Source organism: Emys orbicularis, assembly GCF_028017835.1.
Source record: "Emys orbicularis isolate rEmyOrb1 chromosome 12 unlocalized genomic scaffold, rEmyOrb1.hap1 SUPER_12_unloc_1, whole genome shotgun sequence".
Taxonomy (NCBI): domain Eukaryota; kingdom Metazoa; phylum Chordata; order Testudines; family Emydidae; genus Emys; species Emys orbicularis.
Window position 1 is genome coordinate 74,477 of NW_027045136.1, and position 11,263 is coordinate 85,739.

The 11,263-nt window shown below is 60.1% G+C and overlaps 1 protein-coding gene across 2 annotated transcripts; it reads left to right on the forward strand.

Moving 5' to 3' along the window:
* The first annotated feature begins 280 nt into the window (after window positions 1-280).
* LOC135894803 (dehydrogenase/reductase SDR family member 4-like) lies at window positions 281-5,536 on the forward strand. 2 transcript variants are annotated; one of them, XM_065422898.1, is made up of 8 exons: window positions 281-351; window positions 2,243-2,420; window positions 2,980-3,081; window positions 3,391-3,461; window positions 3,702-3,753; window positions 4,009-4,143; window positions 4,322-4,377; window positions 5,422-5,536. In XM_065422898.1, exons 1-8 carry the CDS (start codon window positions 281-283, stop codon window positions 5,534-5,536), a joined length of 780 nt encoding a protein of 259 aa, XP_065278970.1. The 2 variants fall into 2 exon arrangements, with proteins under 2 accessions (XP_065278970.1, XP_065278971.1); XM_065422899.1 differs by lacking the exons at window positions 3,391-3,461; window positions 3,702-3,753; window positions 4,009-4,143.
* Window positions 5,537-11,263: the final 5,727 nt, after the last annotated feature.

Genomic DNA, 11,263 nt, shown 5'->3' on the forward strand with positions numbered 1-11,263 from the left:
CGAGGGGGGGGGGGGCTGCAGGAAGCGACCCAGGGGGGCTCAGCCCCGCCTGGCAGCGAAGGGGAAAAGTTTTGTGGGAGCGACATTTTGTGGGGGCGGGGCGAGGCTGGGGGAGGGGCGCGGAGGGGGGAAGCTCCATGGGGCGGGGGAGGGTCAGCACAGGTTGGCCCCCGCCCCGACGCTCTCTCCTTGCCAGGGGGTAGAGTCCGCAGGCGGCATGTGGGGCAGGCTCAGGCCGGGCGCCGGGATCTGCCGCTCCGTGCGCGGGTCGCTGCGGGCGATGGGCACCGCCGGGGCGAGCCGGGGAGGCCTGGCCGACAAGGTGGCTCTTGTGACGGCTTCTACGGAGGGGTGAGTGACCCCCCAGCCCCACTGGTGCCCCCCACTCCCGATCCACAGCCCCTGGGATCCCCCCCCCCCAGCCCCACCGGTGCCCCCCACTCCCGACCCACAACCCCCCGGATCCCCCCCCAGCCCCACCGGTGCCCCCTACTCCCGACCCACAGCCCCCGGGATCCCCCCACAGCCCCACTGGTGTCCCCCACTCCCGACCCACAGCCCCTGGGATCCCCCCACAGCCCCACTGGTGTCCCCCACTCCCGACCCACAACCCCCCGGATCCCCCCCAGCCCCACTGGTGCCCCCCACTCCCGACCCACAGCCCCTGGGATCCCCCCCCAGCCCCACTGGTGTCCCCCACTCCCGACCCACCCCCCGGATTCCCCCCCCCAGCCCCACTGGTGTCCCCCACTCCCGACCCACAACCCCCCGGATCCCCCCCAGCCCCACCGGTGCCCCTCACTCCTGACCCGCAGCACCCTGGGTCCCCCCCGCCCCACCGGTGCCCCCACTCCCGAACCACAACCCCCTGGGCCCCCCCCCCAGTCCCTTCGGTGCCCCCCACTCCCGGCCCACAACCCCCTGGGTCCCTCTCAGCCCCACCGGTGCCCCCACTCCTGACCCACAACCCCCTGGGTCCCTCCCAGCCCCACCGGTGCCCCCACTCCCGACCCACAACCCCCTGGGTCCCTCCCAGCCCCACCGGTGCCCCCACTCCCGTCCCACAACCCCCTGGGTCCCCCCTCAGCCCCACCGGTGCCCCCACTCCCGTCCCACAACCCCCTGGGTCCCCCCTCAGCCCCACCGGTGCCCCCACTCCTGACCCACAACCCCCCGGATCCCCCCCAGCCCCACCGGTGCCCTCACTCCCGACCCACAACCCCCTTGGTCCCCCCCAGCCCCACCGGTGCCCCCACTCCCGAACCACAACCCCCTGGGCCCCCCCCCAGTCCCTTCGGTGCACCCCACTCCCGGCCCACAACCCCCTAGGTCCCTCTCAGCTCCACCGGTGCCCCCACTCCTGACCCACAACCCCCTGGGTCCCTCCCAGCCCCACCGGTGCCCCCACTCCCGTCCCACAACCCCCTGGGTCCCCCCTCAGCCCCACCGGTGCCCCCACTCCTGACCCACAACCCCCCGGATCCCCCCCAGCCCCACCGGTGCCCTCACTCCCGACCCACAACCCCCTTGGTCCCCCCCCAGCCCCACCGGTGCCCCCACTCCTGACCCACAACCCCCTGGATCCCCCCCAGCCCCACCGGTGCCCCCCACTCTCGACCCACAGCCCCCTTGGTCCCCCCCAGCCCCACCGGTGCCCCTCACTCCCGACCCACAACCCCCTGGGCCCCCCCCAGTCCCTTCGGTGCCCCCCACTCCCGGCCCACAACCCCCTGGGTCCCTCTCAGCCCCACCGGTGCCCCCACTCCCGACCCACAACCCCCCGGATCCCCCCCAGCCCCACGGTGCCCCCACTCCTGACCCACAACCCCCCGGATCCCCCCCAGCCCCACCGGTGCCCCCCACTCCCGACCCACAGCCCCCTTGTTCCCCCCCAGCCCCACCGGTGCCCCTCACTCCTGACCTGCAGCACCCTGGGTCCCCCCCAGCCCCACCGGTGCCCCCACTCCCGAACCACAACCCCCTGGGTCCCCCCTCAGCCCCACCGGTGCCCCCACTCCTGACCCACAACCCCCCGGATCCCCCCCAGCCCCACCGGTGCCCTCACTCCCGACCCACAACCCCCTTGGTCCCCCCCAGCCCCACCGGTGCCCCCACTCCTGACCCACAACCCCCCGGATCCCCCCCAGCCCCACCGGTGCCCCCCACTCCCGACCCACAGCCCCCTTGGTCCCCCCCCAGCCCCACCGGTGCCCCTCACTCCTGACCCCGCTCTCCCCGTCAGGATCGGGTTCGCTGTCGCCCAGCGCCTAGCGCAGGATGGGGCCCACGTGGTGCTGAGCAGCAGGAAGCAGAGTAACGTGGACCGAGCCGTGGCCGAGCTCCGCGCCCAGAGCCTCAGTGTGTCCGGCACCGTGTGTCACGTGGGCAGAGCCGCGGATCGGGAGCGCCTGGTCGCCACGGTGAGCCCGGACTCCTAGGTTCTCTCCTGGCTCTGGAAGGGGAGTGGGGTCTAGTGGTTAGAGCAGGGGGGCTGGGAGCCAGGACTCCTGGGTTCTTTCCCCGGCTCTGGGAGGGGAGTGGGCTCCAGTGGTTACAGCAGGGGGGCTCAGCACCAGGACTCCTGGGTTCTCTCTTGGCTCTGGGAGGGGAGTGGGCACTAATGGTTAGGGCAGGAGGGGCTGGGAGCCAGGACTCCTGGGTTCTGTCCCCGGCTCTGGGAGGGGAGTGGGCTCCAGTGGTTACAGCGGGGGGGCTCAGCGCCAGGACTCCTGGGTTCTCTCTTGGCTCTGGGAGGGGAGTGGGCACTAATGGTTAGGGCAGGAGGGGCTGGGAGCCAGGACTCCTGGGTTCTGTCCCCGGCTCTGGGAGGGGAGTGGACTCCAGTGGTTATAGCGGGGGGACTGGGAGCCAGGACTCCTGGGTTCTCTGCTTGGCTCTGGGAGGGGAGCACCTGGCCCAGGGGGCGCCGATCACGGTCAGTAACCGACCCCCCCCCCCCGTCCCGTCTCATCTCTCCAGGCCCTAGAGCGTCACGGGGGTATCGACATCCTGGTCTCCAATGCGGCCGTGAACCCGTTCTTCGGCAGCACGCTCGAGGCCAGCGAGGACGTGTGGAACAAGGTGGGGGAGGGGGGCAGAGCAGAGAGCGGGGGTTGGGGGGGAGGGGGGCTGGGCTCAGAGGGGGGTTGGGAGACTAGGGGATGTAGTGGGAGCTAGGGGCAGCTGGGGGTCGGGGGGAGGGGGAGAGAAGCTGGGGGTCAGAGGGGTGGGAGGAGGGGCATTGGATGAGAGGGGGCAGCTGGGGGGCACAGACGACGGGGTGGGGAGGGGAAAGGGCCCTGGGTGCAGCTTGGGGGGCAGACTGTGGGGCGGAAGGCCATGGGGCATGGGGGGGGCAGAACCCGGACTCCCCCTGATCCCCCCCTTCAGATCCTGCAGATCAATGTGACAGCAACAGCATTGCTGGTCGGCCTGGTCGTGCCCCACATGGAGAAACGGGGGTGAGTGCGGGGGGGGGACCTGGGAGGAGGGGGAACGAGGGGGGAGATCCCGGGGGGGGCGATGAGGGAGAATGGATGAGGGGGGAGGGGACGGGGACACACGGGGAGGGGACCGGGGGGGGGGGGGGGATGAGGGGACCCAGGGGGGAGGGGCGATGAGGGGACACACGGGGGAGGGGGGACAAGGAAGGGGGGAGCCCGGGGGGCAGCAGGTCTCTGGCTCATTCCCTTTCTCTGCAGGGGCGGCTCCATCGTCCTCGTCTCCTCCATCGCCGGGTTCTCCCCCTTCCCGGTGAGACGCCCCCAGGCCTGGCGCGGGGGAGCGGGGGGTGGCTGGCGGGGACCAGGGGCGGTTGCTGTGGGGCAGCCAGGGCAGGGGGGTGGTAGGGAGGAGCGGGGCTGGCTATTGGGTCAGAGGGGCAGGGGCTGGCGGGGGAGCAGGCAGGAGACGGGGTGGCTGGCGGAGGGGCAGGGGGGGCAGGGCAGCAGGGGGCTGGCGGGGGCGGGGCAGGGACTGGCCGTGCTGATCCCTCCCCTCCCTACCCAGGCGCTGGGCCCGTACAGCGTCAGTAAAACGGCCCTGCTGGGGCTCACCAAGGCCCTGGCGCCCGAGCTCGGCGCCCTCAACATCCGCATCAACTGCCTGGCGCCGGGGATCATACAGACCAACTTCAGCTCGGCCGTGAGTGCCGGGGGGGGAGGGCTGCTGGCGGTGGGGCCTCTTGGGGGGGGGCGTTGCTGGGGGCGGGGCCTCACCGGGGGGGGCGTTGCTGGGGGCGGGGCCTGATGGGGGCACTGCTGGGGCGGGAGCCTCACCTGGGGGGCAGGGCAGTGATCCCCAACTCTGTTTTTTCTTCCAGCTGTGGAAGGACGAGGCCGTAAAGGAGAAAATGATGAAGAACCTGAGACTGCAAAGGTACCAACGTCCTCCAGTCCTCCACGCAGCCCTCCCCTCATCCCCCCATCCCCATACACACCCCTCCCTCCATCCATCCATCCACCTCTCCATCCATCCATCCCTCCATCCATCCATCCCCATATGCACCCCTCCATCCATCCATCCACCCCTCCCTCCCTCCCTCCATCCATCCACCCCTCCCTCCCCTCATCCCCCCATCCCCATACACACCCCTCCCTCCATCCATCCATCCACCTCTCCATCCATCCCTCCATCCATCTATCCCCATATGCACCCCTCCATCCATCCATCCATCCACCCCTCCCTCCCTCCATCCATCCATCCCCATACACACACACCCATCCATCCATCCCCATACACCTTCCTCCATCTATCCATCCATCCCCGTACACATCCCTCCATCCATCCCCATACACACCCCTCCCTCCATTCATCTACCCCCCCTCCATCCATCCCTCCATCCCCCCATCCCCCTCCCTCCCTCCATCCATCCATCCCCATACGCACCCGTCCATCCATCCATCCACCTCTCCCTCCCTCCATCCATCCATCCCCGTACACACCCCTCTGTCCATCCCTCCATCCCTCCATCCACCCCCATACACACCTCCATCCATCCCCATACACACCCCTCCCTCCATCCATCTACCCCTCCCTCCATCCATCCCTCCATCCATCTACCCCTCCATCCATCCATCCATCTATCCATCCATCCCCATACACACACACCCATCCATCCATCCCCATACACACCCCTTCCTCCATCCATCTACCCCTCCCTCCATCCATCTACCCCTCCCTCCATCCATCCCTCCATCCATCCACCCCTCCCTCCATCCACTCCCTTCACCACCCCTCTGTCCATCCCTCCATCCATCCATCCACCCCCATACACACTTCCATCCAGCCAGCCAGCCATCCCCGTACACACCCCTCTGTCCATCCCTCCATCCATCCATCCACCCCCATACACACCCCTCCATCCATCCACACGCCCCCCCAGTCCCCTCCCCCTGGGCTCACCCTGTCTCTTCTCCCCAGGCTGGGGGTCCCGTCTGACTGTGCTGGGATCGTCTCCTTCTTGTGCTCCCCCGACGCCAGCTACATCACCGGGGAGACCGTGGTGGTGGGCGGGGGCGCCCCCTCCCGCCTCTGAGCCCCAGAACACAGATGGCCTGACGGACGGACGGATGGGCGAGCCCTGATTGGCTATTGGGGTGCACTCCTCGGGGGGGGGGTCTGGGAGAGAAGCAGGTTTGGGTGGCAGGAATTGTTGGTGGCACTAAAGGGAAGTGGGAGAGCAAGATTTGGGGGGGCTGGAGAGAGCCAGTGGATCAGCTTTTGGGGGGTAGGGTGCTGGGGTGACTTGTATGGGGGGTTTCCTTTGGGGAGAGAGAAGCAGGGGAGTTTTGGGGATGGGGGCAGGAAGGGGGGGCCCAAGGGGTAGATGGGGGGCAGGGAGTGAGCATGAGGGAAGTACTGGGATACACATCTGGGAGGAGGGGTGTGGGCAATTTGGGGGGGCAGCGGTGGGGTGAGAGGAGAAGGGGAGATTCAGGCAGGTTGCGGTGGTGGATTTGGGGGGATGGACCCCCATGTGGGGAGGGGGGCTGAGTATTGGGGGGCACAGGGACCCCCTGCCTTTTCCCCCCTTCCCCCATCTCTCTGTGTTCTAGACTGGATAAATTGTTGCTGCATCCTTTGTCTGCATCCTTCGTTTGGGGGGAGGGGCAGGGGTCTCTAATGGGGGAGGGGAAGGAGGGAGCAGGGGGTCTCTATCTGGGCTGCAGGGGGAGGGGACGGAAGGGGGAAGGGTGGGGGGGTCTAATGGGGGAGGGGAAGGAGGGGGCAGGGGGTCTGTAATGGGGGCAGGGGAAGGAGGGGGCAGGGGGTCTCTATCAGGGCTGCAGGGGGAGGGGACGGAAGGGGGAAGGGCGGGGGTCTATAATGGGGGCAGGGGAAGGGTCTTTAATGAGGTGGAGAGGACAGGGGGCTATAGTAGGTGTGTAGAAGGGGCGGTGCCTAACTGGAATCCTGCCCTCCCAGGTTATGTCCCCACCCCATTCCCGCAAAGGGGGGCTGTGTTTTGCAGAGCGCCCCCCCCCAACACAGACACTCCTCCTCCGCCTCCTTCCACCTTCTCTCCGTCCCTCGCCCGGCTCTGCCTGCACAAAGCTGTTGAATTCTCAACAACCAACTCAATGTTACCAACTCAACTCGACGGCTCAACCATTTCGCCTCTGGAGCCCAGGGACGGCGCTGGCGTTTCCACAAGTGTTTTCATGCCCCTTCTGGTGACCGTTGGTCCCGTTCGTGCGGAATCGCCGAAAGGGCTGAGGCACAAGACGGACTGGTTCATTGCCTTTGTGGTTATTCATTCGGCGCTGAATTTCAGCACCAACACTACGGCCAAATGGGAAACGCGGCGGGTTTCCTTTCGCCTCGGCTGTGCCTGTGTAGCAAAGTTCTTCCTACAGCTACAGCTGAGGACTGGGAAAATCAAAATAAACCAGCGTTTACCGATAAGAAGGAAGACCCTGTACGTTTTATCTGTATCAGGAGGCCTCCTTTTAATCATAGTCAATTACTTCTCCATGGCTTTGGCCAACCAACTAAAAGTGGAAGCTCATACGGCAGCAAACATGCCGCCTTCCCTCATAAACCAGATGGCTTTGGACAGGCTCAACGTTTTCTTTCCAGACGTACGAATGTTGACTTTGGAGACTCTTCCAGTTGACCGATCGTCAAGTGAGGATGCCAGTTAAAAAATGTACATACTGTTGTGAGATTTGTGATTGTTTTCCAGAGGGTCATCCATAGCCACCAAGCTTGCCGGGTCCTACGCCAATGTAGGGTCAATATGCCACGTTGGTGAAATGGGTGCGACCAGTCGCCATTTCTCGTAGAATACGTTTTCGTGGATAGTGATAACGTAGCGCTCGCAGACTGATGGCCTCTTGGTTTCAGTGCGGGGTGACATTCGGCGTGTCTGTCTTTAGTCAACAGGCATGTTCCAACCGTTCGTCCTCTTGTATTCGACGGTTGTGTGATACTTTCAGAGCGAATAGTTTAGGGCCAATGCTTCAAAACACTGTTGGATAAAAGTACCACAGCAAGTGTTGTAGAAAACCAACAGCAAACAATTCTCTAGTGTGTCCAGACAATGTAAGAAACCAACACACAAAAGCCGTTGTTGCTTTGCAGGTGCTACAACCTCGTCCGCAGCCGAATTTCACGCGGCCGCAAAGCCAAGTTTGTATCTTGTCACTGTAAAAACAGCCCCGGTTGTGGGGTTTTTACCGGCCCCCGGATTTCGCAGCTTTCTTTGCAATTTACAAGCAGAGCCAGTTTTTGGTTGGTTGGTTTTTGTGTTCTGGGCAATTGGTTTAGGCAAAACAGGCTCCTTCAGGCGGCTTTAAACATGAAGTTGTTTATTGAAATCCGTTTGTATCTCCAGTGACATTTCCCTGCGTTGGTAAATAACATCTCCCTGCGGAGGGTTTTCGGGTCGTGCCCGGCAGGTCACCCGCAGAACAGCTTTGCTTTGGTTCCTTCAAACGTTTGAAAAGGCTCCGACAGCGGCGCTTCGACATTGTTATTTCATTCAACTTCCGCCCCGGGAACGGGCCTTGTTGTTCCGTCGCCTCGGTTGCGAATGCCCAGTGCTGCTTTTCTGTGTGAACCGTTGATATGCTTAGAACCCGTACGTCAGCGGAAGAACACGCTAACGGGGAAAAGTTGGGGTAGGGGGTTCTTGGGGCTATTTCTTCAGATAAGCGTGGGGGGTTGTGGGGATCTGTTGCTTTATACAGTTAGAAAAGGTTGGCGTCAGGGCAGAGAGAATCATAGAATCTCAGGGTTGGAAGGGACCTCAGGAGGTCATCTAGTTCCACCCCCTGCCCAAAGCAGGCCCAATCCCCAGACAGATTTTTACCCCAGTTCCCTAAACAGCCCCCTTGAGGATTGAACTCACAACCCTGGGTTTAGCAGGCCAATGCTCAAACCACTGAGCTATCCCTCAGGTTCCTCTGTTGCCCATCACTGCTTCCTTGTGGCGTGTTTAGCTGCGATATGAAAGTGCTTTATTTCTAACCAAACAATTGTTTTTGCTGCACCAGGTAACCGCTTCAGATAAGAAGGGTAAGCCCTGGGACTATTGGATTCGCCCCCAAATCTCTGCGCTGTCCCAAGGGTATCCTGTCTATCGGCGTCACAGACTTTCAATTCAAATGTCTCCTTACAGCAAAAGTCAACAGTAGCTAATTTCCAATAAATGGACATGGCTCAAAAACTACATTCCTTTAAGTAGAGGGAAGAGGGGAGCTGGATATAAAGGTTAAATGTAACTTTCCTTTCGACCATTTTTCACGCCCATGCCCAGAGGTAATTTCACAAAACAAAAAAAGGATGTTTGCCTAATTTACATAAACGTCGCACACACATCTACACCCATGGGCCTTTCGGTTGGTGGCTTAGAAGTTGGTTTGTTTGTTAAACCTTCACGTCTTTAACGTGGTTAGGTTTGAAAAACACGTTCATGAAGGAAAAGAGCAAAGGCGCGTGTGTTGGGGGGGAAATACACAGCTTGGGTCAGCAGCGGGAACACGAGCTAGTTTTTCTTAGAAGTTAGCCTCCGTGTTTGTTTTGTAGAAAGATTTCTTGACAGCAGTTTTCCTTTAGGCAAAGCTTTCAAAAGCCAGCGAACGCTGCATCATCGAAGGCTGGCATACGTTTACCCAACCTTGCGCAGTGCACACTGACTGTCTTTTCATTCCTTCAGGCCAACAAGGGCGACCAGACGTCCGATATCAGGGGCTTTGTCTTATATAGGTAACTATACCCCTGCCCTGCAAAAAAAAGTGTCTCCGTTTTTCCGATTTCGCTACAGAACAGCTTCTGACCGGCCCAGCCGTGGGGCCCGGTATGCTGCCCTTCTGACCTCTCTCTGCCATGTGCTCAGTGACCCGGCTTTCTCGCTGCTTGAAAACTTTCTCTCCCTTTCGTTTTTCCTCTTTCCGTGACAGGTTTTCGCTTGTCTCGGCTGCTCCCTCTCACTTCCCGTCTCATTGGTTTTCTCGAGAAAAAGACACGCATGCGTCTTTCAAAGCGCACATGGTTACCTTTCCAACTCTGCTTCAAAATAACCTACAGGTATAAAAACCATTTGCTCTATAAACTAATGTTAAAAATGCAGAACACATACTTTGTTTACCCCCCCCCTTAATATTTGATATTCTTATTTTAAAAAATGCATCATGCTTGCTTTTTCTAAAAATCTCATATCTAACACCATTCTTTTGAAACACGCAGAACCCTTATTTTCCTAAAAATGTAATTCCTTTATTTTAAAAAGAAGCACACAAACATTTGTTGTCACTAGAGCACTTTTAAAACTCTCTCTTTTCTGGTATTTTTCCAGTCATCATCCGCTTTATTTTCTACTTTATCAAAAAATGCCTATGAAACTATTTTTCTCTGAAGACCTATTTTCTTTAAGCCTTCATGTGTGAACACAAACACACGCACACAGACACACTCACACACATATGTGACGGAGTCAGGAGTATTGACCTGGTAATGTTGCATGGGAGTTTTACTGGTTTACTGTTGGACAGTGGTAAAGACCCCAGGCCAGTAAAAGTTCTGTAGCAGCCTCTGCCAGGTACGCCGGATTCCCTGGTGCCCTGCGAGAGGGATGTCATGGGCCAGGTACAGTAGCTGGCGGCGATACTTCTGGGGGACCACCAGCTGCCTCCGGATCGCCCACGACCCACTTCCCCTGGGGGAGCCCATTCTCGGTACAGGAACCCCTTCTCCCACAGGAACCTTTTCCAGCAACCTCTCCCCATGGTCTGTGCTGCACTGAGGTCGGTCAGGTCCCTTATCTTCCGCAAGGAGGGATCTTTCTGCACCTCGGCCTGGAACTCAGCAGCTGGGACAGGGATGGCCACCTGCTCTCTCTCGCCGGCTGGGTCTGAAGCTGCAGCCTCCCTGAGCCATGTCCCTGGGCGCTCCCTCCCCACCAGGGTAGGGTCCTGTACCTCCAGTGAGGTACCCTCCTGTGACAATGCGGTTCTGGCGGAACCCAACTGAGAGTGCCAACTCAGGACAAATTGCTCAAGCAGGGCAGTTACAGCCCAAGGCTGGGGTTTTCCCACCTCTAAGGCAAACCAAACCAACCAGACTAAGAGGACTTCGGTCTCACCCCACTGGCTAACCGCAAGTCTCATAAGCAATCTCCTTGGACACTCCAGTTTCCCAGATTACCACCAGTGCCACTCGTTATGGGGACAAATGGTTATGAAAACCAAGACCCCAGTAAAAGAAAAAGGTTCTCCTGATCCCAAAGGACCAAGCCCCAGACCCAGGTCAATATACAAATCAGATCTTACCCACAAATCACGCTGTTGCCAATCCTTTAGAATCTAAAATCTAAAGGTTTATTCATAAAAGGAAAAAGATAGGGATGGGAGTTAGAATTGGTTAAATGGAATCAATTACATACAGTAATGGCAAAGTTCTTGGTTCAGGCTTGCAGCAGCGATAGAATAAACTGCAGGTTCCAATCAAGTCTCTGGAGTACATCCCCCGCTGGGATGGGTCCTCAGTCCTTTGTTCCAAGCTTCAGCTTGTAGCAAAGTTCCTCCAGAGGTGTGAAGCAGGATTGAAGACCCAATGGAGACGAGGCATTAGCCTTATATAGTCTTTTCCAGGTGTAAGAACACCCCTTTGTTCTTACTGTGGAAATTTACAGCAAAATGGAGTCTGGAGTCACATGGGCCAGTCCCTGCATACTTTGCTGAGTCTCAAGGCATATTTGCCTTTTCTCAATGAGTTCATTGTATAGCTGATGGTTCTTAATGGGCCATCAAGCAGGCTAGGC

Bases quoted from the DNA above. Each gene is read 5' to 3' on its own strand.
- LOC135894803 (XM_065422898.1), top strand. From the start codon at position 281: ATGGGCACCGCCGGGGCGAGCCGGGGAGGCCTGGCCGACAAGGTGGCT. The intron at 3,462-3,701 runs GTGAGTGCGGGG...CTTTCTCTGCAG, and splicing joins CCCCACATGGAGAAACGGGG to GGGCGGCTCCATCGTCCTCG. The intron at 4,144-4,321 runs GTGAGTGCCGGG...TTTTTCTTCCAG, and splicing joins AGACCAACTTCAGCTCGGCC to CTGTGGAAGGACGAGGCCGT.